Below are 12,821 nucleotides of genomic sequence, written 5' to 3' on the forward strand. Positions count from 1 at the left end.
TTCCTTTACCTCTTTACAATCTTTGAAAAAGGGTTCCAAAAGGGTTATTTGGCTGTCCCCATAGGAGCACCCTTTTTGGATCAAGGTAGAACGAACCCTTTTCGGTTCCATGTAGAATCCTCTGTGGAAAGTTTTCTACATGGAACCCAAAAGGTTATACCTGGAACCAAAAAAGGTTATTCAAAGGGTTCTCCTGTGGGGACAGACAAAGAATACTTTTCTAAGAGTGTACGATTCAGTCCTCACCCCTCAATGTGAAGTACGACAGTATATAGCCTACAGACAGGTAACTGGGTGTAGCGTATCCCAATAAACTCCACATTAAAACAAAGCCTGGAGCAAACAGAATAAATCTCACATTCTTATTGCAAAATGAGGATTACTGTGATCATGAAACACATATACTCACATGGCCACAGCCAGCGTATTCATGGTTCAGTAGGAGGTTAACAAAATAATACATATTTCCAATAGGGGACACTTTTTGGTGTCAGTCAGACAGTCAGAGCACCTATTTAGTTTAAAAGAACATATTTCAGTGTGTATTTTCCCTCTTTCTCTCCTCATCTCTCTCTGTGAATTACAGTACAAGGGTCAAAGTGTGTATGTTGTGGGATGTGACAGTCTCTTACCAGTGAGTGCATGTTGTTTGCCACAGGCATGGATGAGGTCCATTCTCCTCACGAACAGGGTCACATGATCTCTCACAGATTTCTACAAAGCAGTCACACATCAGTGCATCTCTCTCTGCTTCACCTGTTTCCCTGCTCTGTCCACACCCTGAGCATACAGGACCCACACACGCACACACACACACACACACACACACACACACACACACACACACACACACACACACACACACACACACACACACACACACACACACACACACACACACACACACACACACGCATGCACACACACTTTCATTTCCTCTTTCCAATTAGAGTTAGTGAGGTAGCGCTGAAATGGGTGAGGTGTTTTGGTAAATTTTAGGTTTATAACACTTATAATTATGTGCATTAATGTTGTGGTAAAGCGTTCAAACACTAAAGTCAGCAGCTCTTTAGAATATGAATTTGAAAACATCAAGTTACAAACTGCAGACAAATCCAATTAATTATGAGCAGTGGGATTCTCAGGGGAGCTCTCTGTCCTCTCTCTTTTTTTCTCTCTCGCTCTCTCTCTGACATCACTGGGAACTTGTGTGTATAAAGTAACCACAAGAATGCAGCGTGTCAGGCAAGGGAACGCGAATACAGACAGAGGGCCCTTTCTTACACAGGGTGTGCAGGGCAGAGAGAAGGGACGCTGCACTGAGAGAGTGACACACATGGGCAGAGAGAGGTAAAGAGATACAGGCACAAAGAGCACAGTTCAATACATACAAGGTATGGGGCAACATTGAGAGCTTAGAGAATATCAACAAAAAGCAGCAGCCGATATTAAAGAGGATTTACAAGAAAGAGGAGAGGGAAAAACAGCTTTACTGGCCCGGACTTCTAAAACCTTTTGCCGGTAAGGTGTACATTTCAAAAGTCTGTTGAGAAATGATGAATGGGAAGCTGTTGATCTTGAATGCTGTTGATCTTATTTGGTTGAGTATCTGTGGCTAAGGAGTCAATGTATATACTTATAATACTATGCGTGAACTGGAAGTCTGTTGTTTTGGAAAGTCCCCTCCATTGGTTAAACAGGTATTGTGATGTACCAGATGATATGTTGCTAGTCAGTCACTACTCAGTGCCATTCTATAGCATATCTCTTTCAGGAAATGTAAATCTTAAATATAGCGTTGGGCCATTCATTGCACAATGCTTTGCACATTGTCTATGACTAGTGACATTATGGTTTCGATGGTTGAAACCTAAGGTTCACCTAAGATCTTAAATGTCTGAGATTTCTATAATTTGATTTGAAACTTTGCCTCGTTATGCTCTCTCCTCTACTTATACTATTTCACTCTCCCTGACTCAAAGGTTACCTTTCAGCTTGAACTGTAATGCATTGAGACAATGTCCTCTCTTATACTGTGTGGAGATATGGTCATGTTCCCAACTGTTCCCATCAAAAATATGCAATCTTGTGTTTCTTACCACGACACTGATTTTGAGTAAAGATATGAATTTGGTACACTAATGCATGACTTTTGCTGTCTCTAAACTTTTGACTATCCCTGCAAAAGACTGTTGACTGACTCTTATTATTAAGATAATTAGAATTGAACATTCGCCATTTCTTTTTCATAAGGGTTTTTCAACAAATTACCGTGGGCCATTCATTAAATATTCCTGTTTTGCCTTGTGTTGCCTTCTGTCATTCAGGCTTTAAGGTTGGGCAGAACAGAGTTCCAAGTTCCATAAATAGCTGTAGCTTACTGATGAAGTCATAAGAGTTTTTTCCCCATCCTGGCTTTGTGAGCCACTGAAAGTATCTTCCTGTTTACAGCTGATCATAGGCCAAGACAATGTTATGTCAATTTGTTACATTGTTGTTATTTTACATTCATTCCACAGCCTGACCAGAGTGCAAAGACCGTCTAATAGCATGACACTCTATGGAATGGGGATGTTGTGATAGAGAATAAGATCTTGATATATTTTTCAATGCATTGAGATTTCATTGATTCTCTTCATTCTCAATTTCTGCTTGAAAACTACTCTCCAAGTTCTTCACAGCGTCTGTAAATTTATGTGGTGTGCACTACAACAGACCTCTGACCATTTTCTACTCTAGCGAGGAAGACTATTCTTACACCTTGCGAGACAATGCTAATGAGTGATATCCTACTGGGAACAGATGTAAACTCAACATCTATTTTACATTGAACCAACATTTCATTGAAATGGCGTGGCATTGATTCAACCAGTGTGTGCCCAGTGGGATTGTTACTCATTCCTTCCAGTCATCATACCTTGTATGTCTCAACTTTAGACTCAACATCACCATAAAACAAATGCATAGACCTACATACATGACTAATGGAGAAGCTTACATTTAATGGATTTGGTGAAAAAATGTGTTTAGCTGAAATGGGACCTTCATTTTGACAAACTGCAAGTAGGTGCAGCCTTCTTAACTCAATGCAAGTAGCAGCAGCGCGCAGTTTCCTGTTTTGTTATGCTAGGAAGGAAGTGAAGCTGACTATGGGTAAGCCAATTTCACACATGGGCTGTGAGACAAACACAACCTTCTTTCTGTTCACTTGCAATCAGATACATACGGCTTAGAAAGTGGAGCAGGCAATATAATATTTAAAAAAAATCTTTCCTCACAGGGCCATAATCCTAGTCAACATAAACCTATAAACTACCCTTTGACCTCCTGGATACCCATAACGGTTACCATTGATCCAAGTTACGGTGGAGTGCTACACTCAGTCAATGTTAAAGTCAAAACCATCAAAGCTAGGCCGCCATTAGCCGGCACATTTAAATGTATTTCCCTCCATGGTGCATTCAGGCAGCCAGAGCCATGACATTTTCCTGCAACTTTAATGAGAGTTAAGCTGAATAAGATACTTGAGCAGGGGAGGGAAGAGAGCGAAAAGGCACCAGTGGGACTGGGGTTCACTCTGCTCACCTTCTTCTCTCTAATTCTCTCCACAGAAAATGTCCTCATTCCATCACTTCTCCCAGAGGAGAATGGATTAAAATAGAGAGGAGACTCCAGAGGACGTGAGGTTGGATCCCAAATCCCAAAAGAGGAAACAAACAAACTACACAAACAGGCAGACTTCATAGACCTTCCCATCAAGGCAATGAGAGATTGGAATCATTACAGCAACTGAAGGATTACAAAGGAAAACTCCCCCTCTCTCATAAACAATTGATCTTTGGACTTCAAACTTTCATAAAAAAATGCGTTGGTCTTCAAACCCCCAGATAAGGCGGTTAAGTAAGGAGGGGAGGATAAAGAGATTCTCTCTGCATCAATGATTTTTCTAGTCTGTCCCATCCTCCCTTTCCTTCATCAGATATTCATTGTGACTGGGATGTCCTACTATATCAGCGAAATCTTCAATGTCATGAGTTCACCAGGAAACTGAAACCAGCACTAGATCAGGGTCAAATCAACACAAGAACAATCCCCTGATAACAGCAACACCCTTGCTGACTACTTCAATCAGAACGTGTTCACTATTGTAATTGGTTTCTTCTTCAATAGATTACCCTCAAGAGGAGTTGTTCAGACACTGTCAGTGAACCATGAAGGAAGACATCTTGGATTTTTTCAGTGACTTGTGGAAGGTGGCCACCACTAAGCATGACCAGGGGATCTATAACACAGTCTGCCTGGTGGTGCTGCTAGCCCTGCCTATGGTGGTGCTCTTCACTTCTCTGGTGGTGTGCTGCCACTGCTGCTGCTGTCGCCGGGCCAACTCCGCTGGTTGCTGTGCAGACAGCCCCAGCTCAGCCACAGCAAAATCAGACAAAAATAAGAAGATTCCGAAAGATGAGGACTTGTGGATCTCGGTCAAAACAGGACCTATGACACCAGACAGGGTTGCCCTGACGATGGTGTAAGGTTCAGATAAGGTTTTATCCTTTTGTATTCACATGAAGCTCTTTTTTTACTGCAAGGTACAGGTGCAGGATGCCGAGCACTGGTGTTCAATATGCTCGACAGAAACGGTTAAAAGACACTAAAAGAGCAAACGATACGTCATTGATTGTGTGTGTGTGTGTGTGTGTGTGTGTGTGTGTGTGTGTGTGTGTGTGTGTGTGTGTGTGTGTGTGTGTGTGTGTGTGTGTGTGTGTGTGTGTGTGTGTGCGTGCGTGCGTGCGTGCGTGCGTGCGTGCGTGCGTGCGTGCGTGCGTGCGTGCGTGCGTGCGTGCGTGCGTGCGTGCGTGCGTGTGTGTTCTTCTATCCATGTCGGGACCTAAAATCCCCAAAAGTCCCCACAACGATAGTAAAACAAGTCAAATTCCCATGTCCTCATGAGGACAAAGACTATCGGGTTAGGGTTAGGGTTAGAATTAGGGTTAGGGTAGGGATTAGGTTTAGGGTTAGAATTAGGGTTAGGGTAAGGGATTAGGTTTAGGAGTAAGGATTAGGGTTTGGGTTAGGGTTACAGGTTAAGGTTAGGGAAAATAGGATTTTGAATGGAAATCTAATTTTAGGTCCCCACAAGGATAGAAGAACAAAACTTCTGTCTGTGTGCGTGTGTGCGTGTGTGCTTGCATACGTGGGTGTGTGCTTGTGCATGAGCAAATGGGTGTATGTGCATGGGAGAGTGATAGATGGCACATGGCGTATGTGTTAGTGTGCACTTCTGTGTGAAATTCACTGTCTTCACATTTGGGGACTATTTATATTTCCAATGCTGGAAGCCAGCAATCTAGTATTGTGATTCAGTTAGAAGACTATTTTTAATAGGTTAGACCATTTTAAGTTCAAAGCACTTGCAGTTATTGCACTTACCCACTGAATGGAGATCTTAATTCCATTTATGAGTTAATTATCAAACGCAGAATTTAATAGAACCAAGTGAAGCACTGAGATCTTTCAATTACATTGCTCAATGTATACGTTTCTTTCCCCGTAGAGTATCCTACATACAGCAGCTAGTATTGTTGATGAAAAAATGTATCTAACAGTTCGGTGTTTTACGCTGCCTTATGCTCAGATTGATGACACAGATTCATGTTTACTGTCTTGCACTGTCCCAATTGGTTCATAATATCATTATGCATGGGCACCAGGCTCTCAGATTTATGGGGCGCTGAGTGGATCCTTCTTATATCCTCATCCCTCAGTGCCAATGTAGCCCTCTGACTTAAAATAATAGTTATTCTATCTCAAAACTGTGATTCCTAAAAAATGTGTCCGAAGATTTGGTCAACTTCCGTCAGATGTTTAAAATCCTATATTCATCAGGAATGAGCAGGGTCAGCTATACCATAAGGACCCCTTATTCATGTCCTCATTACATGTAGTGTAGCAAGACCACTCATGGTCTGTAAAGTTCTCTACTTTTGATAGATTTAAACAAACAATATTGAAATCACAATGGTCACAACCATAAACGGTCAAGAAAAAGGCAATTTTTGTCAATTCCATTAAACTCCGTCAGATTTTTGTCTGACGTCAAGTCCATCAGAGTGCTGTAAGATCTGAGAATTGTTGTGTTTTTATTGGGGATTTTCAAATGAATAATTTTCTATATTTTACAAATGTTTGTATTTTTGAAACAAAAGTAGATATTGTTCCGTCTTTCAAGAATCTCTGAATTGATTTCCAATTTACAAATCCGGTGACAAATCAGTTTTATTTGTTATGTATTCATGATCCTTATTTTGAGCTTAAAGACTTCTGCATTAGTTATTCATCTATAAAAAGTCTGAGGGTGGAAAAATACTTTTCCTTTGTAAAGTTTTTCTTTTCAATTCACAGGATCGGGGTGGGGGGATTTGCCCTTTGTTTAAACAGTAAATCTGCCATAGACGATAGTTTCACATTCTATCACTGAAGCTGTGATCTGTCCCAATTATGCATGAGAACATACTGTATATTCTGGCTGTTTGTTATTACACAAGAAAAAGCTGAGGCAATCATTCAAGTTATGAGCTCAGGCCACAGTGGATACCGCATGCATAATTTATCCTATCATTTGATTTTACATAACAGCTATATGGAGAAAAGGGAGACAAAAAAATAAAGTATTTTTTATGCATTGTTAATTATTTGTTGTTTGGTTAATGTTTGGCTCAGGCTCACAATATGTGCAATTAGATTAGGGCTCTATTCAGTCTATATCGCTGAAGCGGTACAGATTGCACAATATAAATGTGAAGGCAATTTCCGATTGTGTATCACAATCTCAACTAACGCGGGAAAATTGCATTTAAATTTCAATGACGCTGTAACGCTGAACTTCTGCGATATGAATTGAATAGAGCCCTAACAAAATATGAGACATTATATAACAGAAAGTGTAGGCCTTTACCTTGAGAGCTATTTCCATTTTGTTATTAATCATGTCCTGGCCTCGAAAGTAGTTTATGGACACCAACTAGTCGCTGCAATCCAGTGATTATGCCCATTCACATATCAGACCCATCTTCACTTGGAGATCATCATACATCATTTCTGTCATCTTTGTTGTACAAGTTGACTTCATCCCTACAGGGTTTGGGCAATTTTATCATCATTTTATCTGATGTTTGGTAACTGACAAACCATTAGCATCCACACACACTGGATTTCGAATTGATACATAATGATACATAGTCTGGCTCGGTAGCAGTGACTAGCTAATGGTGTGTCAAGTGTATGGTGTGGGGGTTTCCCACTCTCTGTCACACATACTGTGTAGCTGAGTCCTACAGCGCTGACAAGCCCAACCATCCAGAGGCAGAACACAGCCATGCAGTGGAAAGTGTCTGCGAGCTGATGGCAGCTTGTCTGCCATGACACACCCCTCCCACTAACTACTCCACCTCTGAACAAAAAAGCCTTGTTCGAATATTACACTACCACGCATGGAAAAAAATACATAAACCCTACGCATAGCCGCCTCAACTGTGAATCAGTTTATGTTCATGGGTACACAGTTGTTTGAAAGTCCTCGTCAGATGACACATGCTTTGGAATCTGTTGAAGTCCAAACTTGTGCTCATGTTAAACTTAGACAAAAATAGACACATACTAAAATCAAACTTTTGAGCTTCTAGTCATGAAATCTATGCAGCCTACTCAATCACTTTTTATAGCTACTGTTTACAGGCCTCCTGGGCCATATTGTAACGATCTGGGTGTAGTGGGTGCGAAGTCAGGCGCAGGAAGCAGAGAGTTGTGGTATTTAATGCACAAAACGGCGAACATAAGCCACCCCACAACACACAGGGCGCACACAAAACAAATGCCCCAAAACCGGGGACTAAAACAGTCCAGCAAAACCCACAAAATAGGAAACACGTAAACCTCAAACGTGCACCCTAGTCACACAAACAATCCCGCACAAATAGCAGGCGGGCCTACTGGTTAATATAGCCCGACGAATCAACCAAACACAAAACAGGTGAAACCAATAAACAGAAAAGTGGAAAAAAGGATCAGTGACAGCTAGTAGGCCGGTGACGACGACAGCCGAGCGCCACCCGAACAGGAAGGGGAGCCACCTTCTGTAGGAACCGTGACACATATACAGCGTTCCTCACTGAGTTCCCTGAATTCCTATCGGACCGTGTAGTCATAGCAGATAATATTCAAATTTTTGGTGATTTTAATATTCACATGGAAAAGTCCACAGACCCACTCCAAAAGGCTTTCGGAGCCATCATCGACTCAGTGGGTTTTGTCCAACATGTCTCTGGACCTACTCACTGTCACAGTCATACTCTGGACCTAGTTTTGTCCCATGGAATAAATGTTGTAGATCTTAATGTTTTCCTCATAATCCTGGACTATCAGACCACCATTTTATTACGTTTGCAATCGCAACAAATAATCTGCTCAGACCCCAACCAAGGAGCATCAAAAGTCGTGCTATAAATTCTCAGACAACACAAAGATTCCTTGATGCCCTTCCAGACTCCCTCTGCCTACCCAAGGACGTCAGAGGACAAAAATCAGTTAACCACCTAACTGAGGAACTCAATTTAACCTTGCGCAATACCCTAGATGCATAGTTTGCACCCCTAAAAACGAAAAACATTTGTCATAAGAAACTAGCTCCCTGGTATACAGAAAATACCCGAGCTCTGAAGCAAGCTTCAAAATTGGAACGGAAATGGTGCCACACCAAACTGGAAGTCTTCCGACTAGCTTGGAAAGACAGTACCGTGCAGTATCGAAGAGCCCTCACTGCTGCTCGATCATCCTATTTTTCCAACTTAATTGAGGAAAATAAGAACAATCCTAAATTTATTTTTGATACTGTCGCAAAGCTAACTAAAAAGCAGCATTCCCCAAGTGAGGATGGCTTTCAATTCAGCAGTAATAAATTCAAGAACTTATTTTAGGAAAAGATCATGATCATTAGAAAGCAAATTACGGACTCCTCTTTAAATCTGTGTATTCCTCCAAAGCTCAGCTGTCCTGAGTAGGCACAACTCTACCAGGACCTAGGATCAAGAGAGACACTTAAGTGTTTTAGTACTATATCTCTTGACACAATGATGAAAATAATCATGGCCTCTAAACCTTCAAGCTGCATACTGGATCCTATTCCAACTAAACTACTGAAAGAGCTGCTTCCTGTGCTCGGCCCTCCTATGTTGAACATAATAAACGTCTCTCTATCCACCGGATGTGTACCAAACTCAGTAAAAGTGGCAGTAATAAAGCCTCTCTTGAAAAAGCCAAACCTTGACCCTATATCGAATCTTCCATTCCTCTCAAACATTTTAGAAAAAGCTGTTGCGCAGCAACTCACTGCCTTCCTGAAGACAAACAATGTATACGAAAGGCTTCAGTCTGGTTTAAGACCCCATCATAGCACTGAGACTGCACTTGTGAAGGTGGTAAATTACCTTTTAATGACGTCAGACCGAGGCTCTGCATCTGTCCTCGTGCTCCTAGACCTTAGTGCTGCCTTTGATACCATCGATCACCACATTCTTTTGGAATGGACAAGTTCTGGCCTTGTTTAGATCTTATCTGTCGGAAAGATATCAGTTTGTATGGTTTGCCTTCTGACAAATCAACTGTACATTTCGGTGTTACTCAAGGTTCCGTTTTGGGACCACTATTGTTTTCACTATATATTTTACCTCTTGGGGATGTCATTTTAAAACATAATGTTAACTTTCACTGCTATGCGGATGACACACAGCTGTACATTTCAATGAAACATGGTGAAGCCCCAAAATTGCCCTCGCTAGAAGCCTGTGTTTCAGACATAAGGAAGTGGATGGCTGCAAACGTTCTACTTTTAAACTCGGACAAAACAGAGATGCTTGTTCTAGGTCCCAAGAAACAAAGAGATCTTCTGTTAAATCTGACAATTAATCTTGATGGTTGTAAAGTCGTCTCAAATAAAACTGTGAAGGACCTCGGCGTTACTCTGGACCCTGATCTCTCTTTTGACGAACATATCAAGACTGTTTCAAGGACAGCTTTTTTCCATCTACGTAACATTGCAAGAATCAGAAACTTTCTGTCCAAAAATTATGCAGAAAAATTAATCCATGCTTTTGTTACTTCTAGGTTAGACTACTGCAATGCTCTACTTTCCGGCTACCCGGATAAAGCACTAAATAAACTTCAGTTAGTGCTAAATACGGCTGCTAGAATCCTGACTAGAACCAAAAAATTTGATCATATTACTCCAGTGCTAGCCTCCCTACACTGGCTTCCTGTTAAGGCAAGGGCTGATTTCAAGGTTTTACTGCTAACCTACAAAGCTTTACATGGGCTTGCGCCTACCTATCTTTCCGATTTGGTCCTGCCGTACATACCTACATGTACGCTACGGTCACAAGACGCAGGCCTCCTAATTGTCCCTAGAATTTCTAAGCAAACAGCTAGAGGCAGGGCTTTCTCATATAGAGCTCCATTTTTATGGAATGGTCTGCCTACCCATGTGAGAGACGTAGACTCGGTCTCAACTTTTAAGTCTTTACTGAAGACTCATCTCTTCAGTGGGTCATATGATTGAGTGTAGTCTGACCCAGGAGTGTGAAGGTGAACGGAAAGGCTCTGGAGCAACGAACCGCCCTTGCTGTCTCTGACTGCTCTCTACTGGGATTCTCTGCCTATAACCCTATTACAGGGGCTGAGTCACTGGCTTACTGGTGCTCTTTCATGCCGTCCCTAGGAGGGGTGCATCACTTTTTTTTCTTTTTTTTATTTCACCTTTATTTAACCAGGTAGGCAAGTTGAGAACACGTTCTCATTTACAATTGCGACCTGGCCAAGATAAAGCAAAGCAGTTCAACACATATAACAACACATAGTTACACATGGAGTAAAACAAACATACAGTCAATAATACAGTGAAAAATAAGTCTATATACAATGTGAGCAAGTGAGGTGAGATAAGGGAGGTGGAGGCAAACAAAATATATATATAAATAAAAATATAAAAAATGGCCATGGTGGCGAAGTAAATTCAATATAGCAAGTAAAAACACTGGAATGGTTGGTTTGCAGTGGAAGAATGTGCAAAGTAGAGATAGAAATAATGGGGTGCAAAGGAGCAAAATAAATAAATAAATACAGTAGGTAAAGAGGTAGTTGTTTGGGCTAAATTATAGATGGGCTATGTACAGGTGCAGTAATCTATGAGCTGCTCTGACAGCTGGTGCTTAAAGCTAGTGAGGGAGATAAGTCTTTCCAGTTTCAGAGATTTTTGTAGTTCGTTCCAGTCATTGGCAGCAGAGAACTGGAAGGAGTGGCGGCCAAAGGAAGAATTGGTTTTGGGGGTGACCAGAGAGATATACCTGCTGGAGCGCATGCTACAGGTAGGTGCTGCTATGGTGACCAGCGAGCTGAGATAAGGGGGGACTTTACCTAGCAGGGTCTTGTAGATGACCTGGAGCCAGTGGGTTTGGCGACGAGTATGAAGCGAGGGCCAGCCAACGAGAGTGTACAGGTCGCAGTGGTGGGTAGTATATGGGGCTTTGGTGACAAAACGGATGGCACTGTGATAGACTGCATCCAATTTATTGAGTAGGGTTTCGGAGGCTATTTTGTAAATGACATCACCGAAGTCGAGGATTGATAGGATGGTCAGTTTTACAAGGGTATGTTTGGCAGCATGAGTGAAGGATGCTTTGTTGCGGAATAGGAAGCCAATTCTAGATTTAACTTTGGATTGGAGATGTTTGATGTGAGTCTGGAAGGAGAGTTTACAGTCTAACCAGACACCTAGGTATTTGTAGTTGTCCACATATTCTAAGTCAGAGCCGTCCACATTAGTGATGTTGGACAGGCGGGCAGGTGCAGGCAGCGATCGGTTGAAGAGCATGCATTTAGTTTTACTTGTATTTAAGAGCAATTGGAGGCCACGGAAGGAGAGTTGTATGGCATTGAAGCTCGCCTGGAGGGTTGTTAACACAGTGTCAAAAGAAGGGCCAGAAGTATACAGAATAGTGTCGTCTGCGTAGAGGGGGATCAGAGACTCACCAGCAGCAAGAGCGACATCATTGATATATACAGAGAAGAGAGTCGGTCCAAGAATTGAACCCTGTGGCACCCCCATAGAGACTGCCAGAGGCCCGGACAACAGACCCTCCGATTTGACACACTGAACTCGATCAGAGAAGTAGTTGGTGAACCAGGCGAGGCAATCATTAGAGAAACCAAGGCTGTCGAGTCTGCCGATGAGGATGTGGTGATTGACAGAGTCAAAAGCCTTGGCCAGGTCAATGAATACGGCTGCACAGTATTGTTTCTTATCGATGGCGGTTAAGATATCGTTTATGACCTTGAGCGTGGCTGAGGTGCACCCATGACCAGCTCTGAAACCAGATTGCATAGCGGAGAAGGTATGGTGGGATTCGAAATGGTCGGTAATCTGTTTGTTGACTTGGCTTTCGAAGACCTTAGAAAGGCAGGGTAGAATAGATATAGCTCTGTAGCTGTTTGGGTCAAGAGTGTCCCCCCCTTTGAAGAGGGGGATGACCGCAGCTGCTTTCCAATCTTTGGGAATCTCAGACGACACGAAAGAGAGGTTGAAAAGGCTAGTAATAGGGGTGGCAACAATTTCAGCAGATAGTTTTAGAAAGAAAGGGTCCAGATGATCTAGCCCGGCTGATTTGTAGGGGTCCAGATTTTGCAGCTCTTTCAGAACATCAGCTGACTGTATTTGGGAGAAAGAGAAATGGGGAAGGCTTGGGCGAGTAGCTGAGGGGAGGGCAGAGCTGTTGACC

At 42.2% G+C, this 12,821-nt stretch overlaps 1 protein-coding gene across 1 annotated transcript; it reads left to right on the top strand.

The window, feature by feature from the left end:
- Positions 1-1,343: 1,343 nt before the first annotated feature.
- Positions 1,344-6,686, top strand: LOC139559798 (uncharacterized protein KIAA0040 homolog). The gene is made up of 2 exons (XM_071376155.1): positions 1,344-1,521; positions 3,612-6,686. Exon 2 carries the CDS (start codon positions 4,212-4,214, stop codon positions 4,527-4,529), a length of 318 nt encoding a protein of 105 aa, XP_071232256.1. The 5' UTR covers positions 1,344-1,521; positions 3,612-4,211; the 3' UTR covers positions 4,530-6,686.
- Positions 6,687-12,821: the final 6,135 nt, after the last annotated feature.

The sequence above is a fragment of the Salvelinus alpinus genome, chromosome 30, assembly GCF_045679555.1.
Source record: "Salvelinus alpinus chromosome 30, SLU_Salpinus.1, whole genome shotgun sequence".
In the NCBI taxonomy this organism is placed as follows: Eukaryota; Metazoa; Chordata; class Actinopteri; order Salmoniformes; family Salmonidae; genus Salvelinus; species Salvelinus alpinus.

What these genes read in the sequence shown, in the direction of transcription:
- LOC139559798 (XM_071376155.1), top strand. Translation starts at nt 4,212, where the DNA reads ATGAAGGAAGACATCTTGGATTTTTTCAGTGACTTGTGGAAGGTGGCC.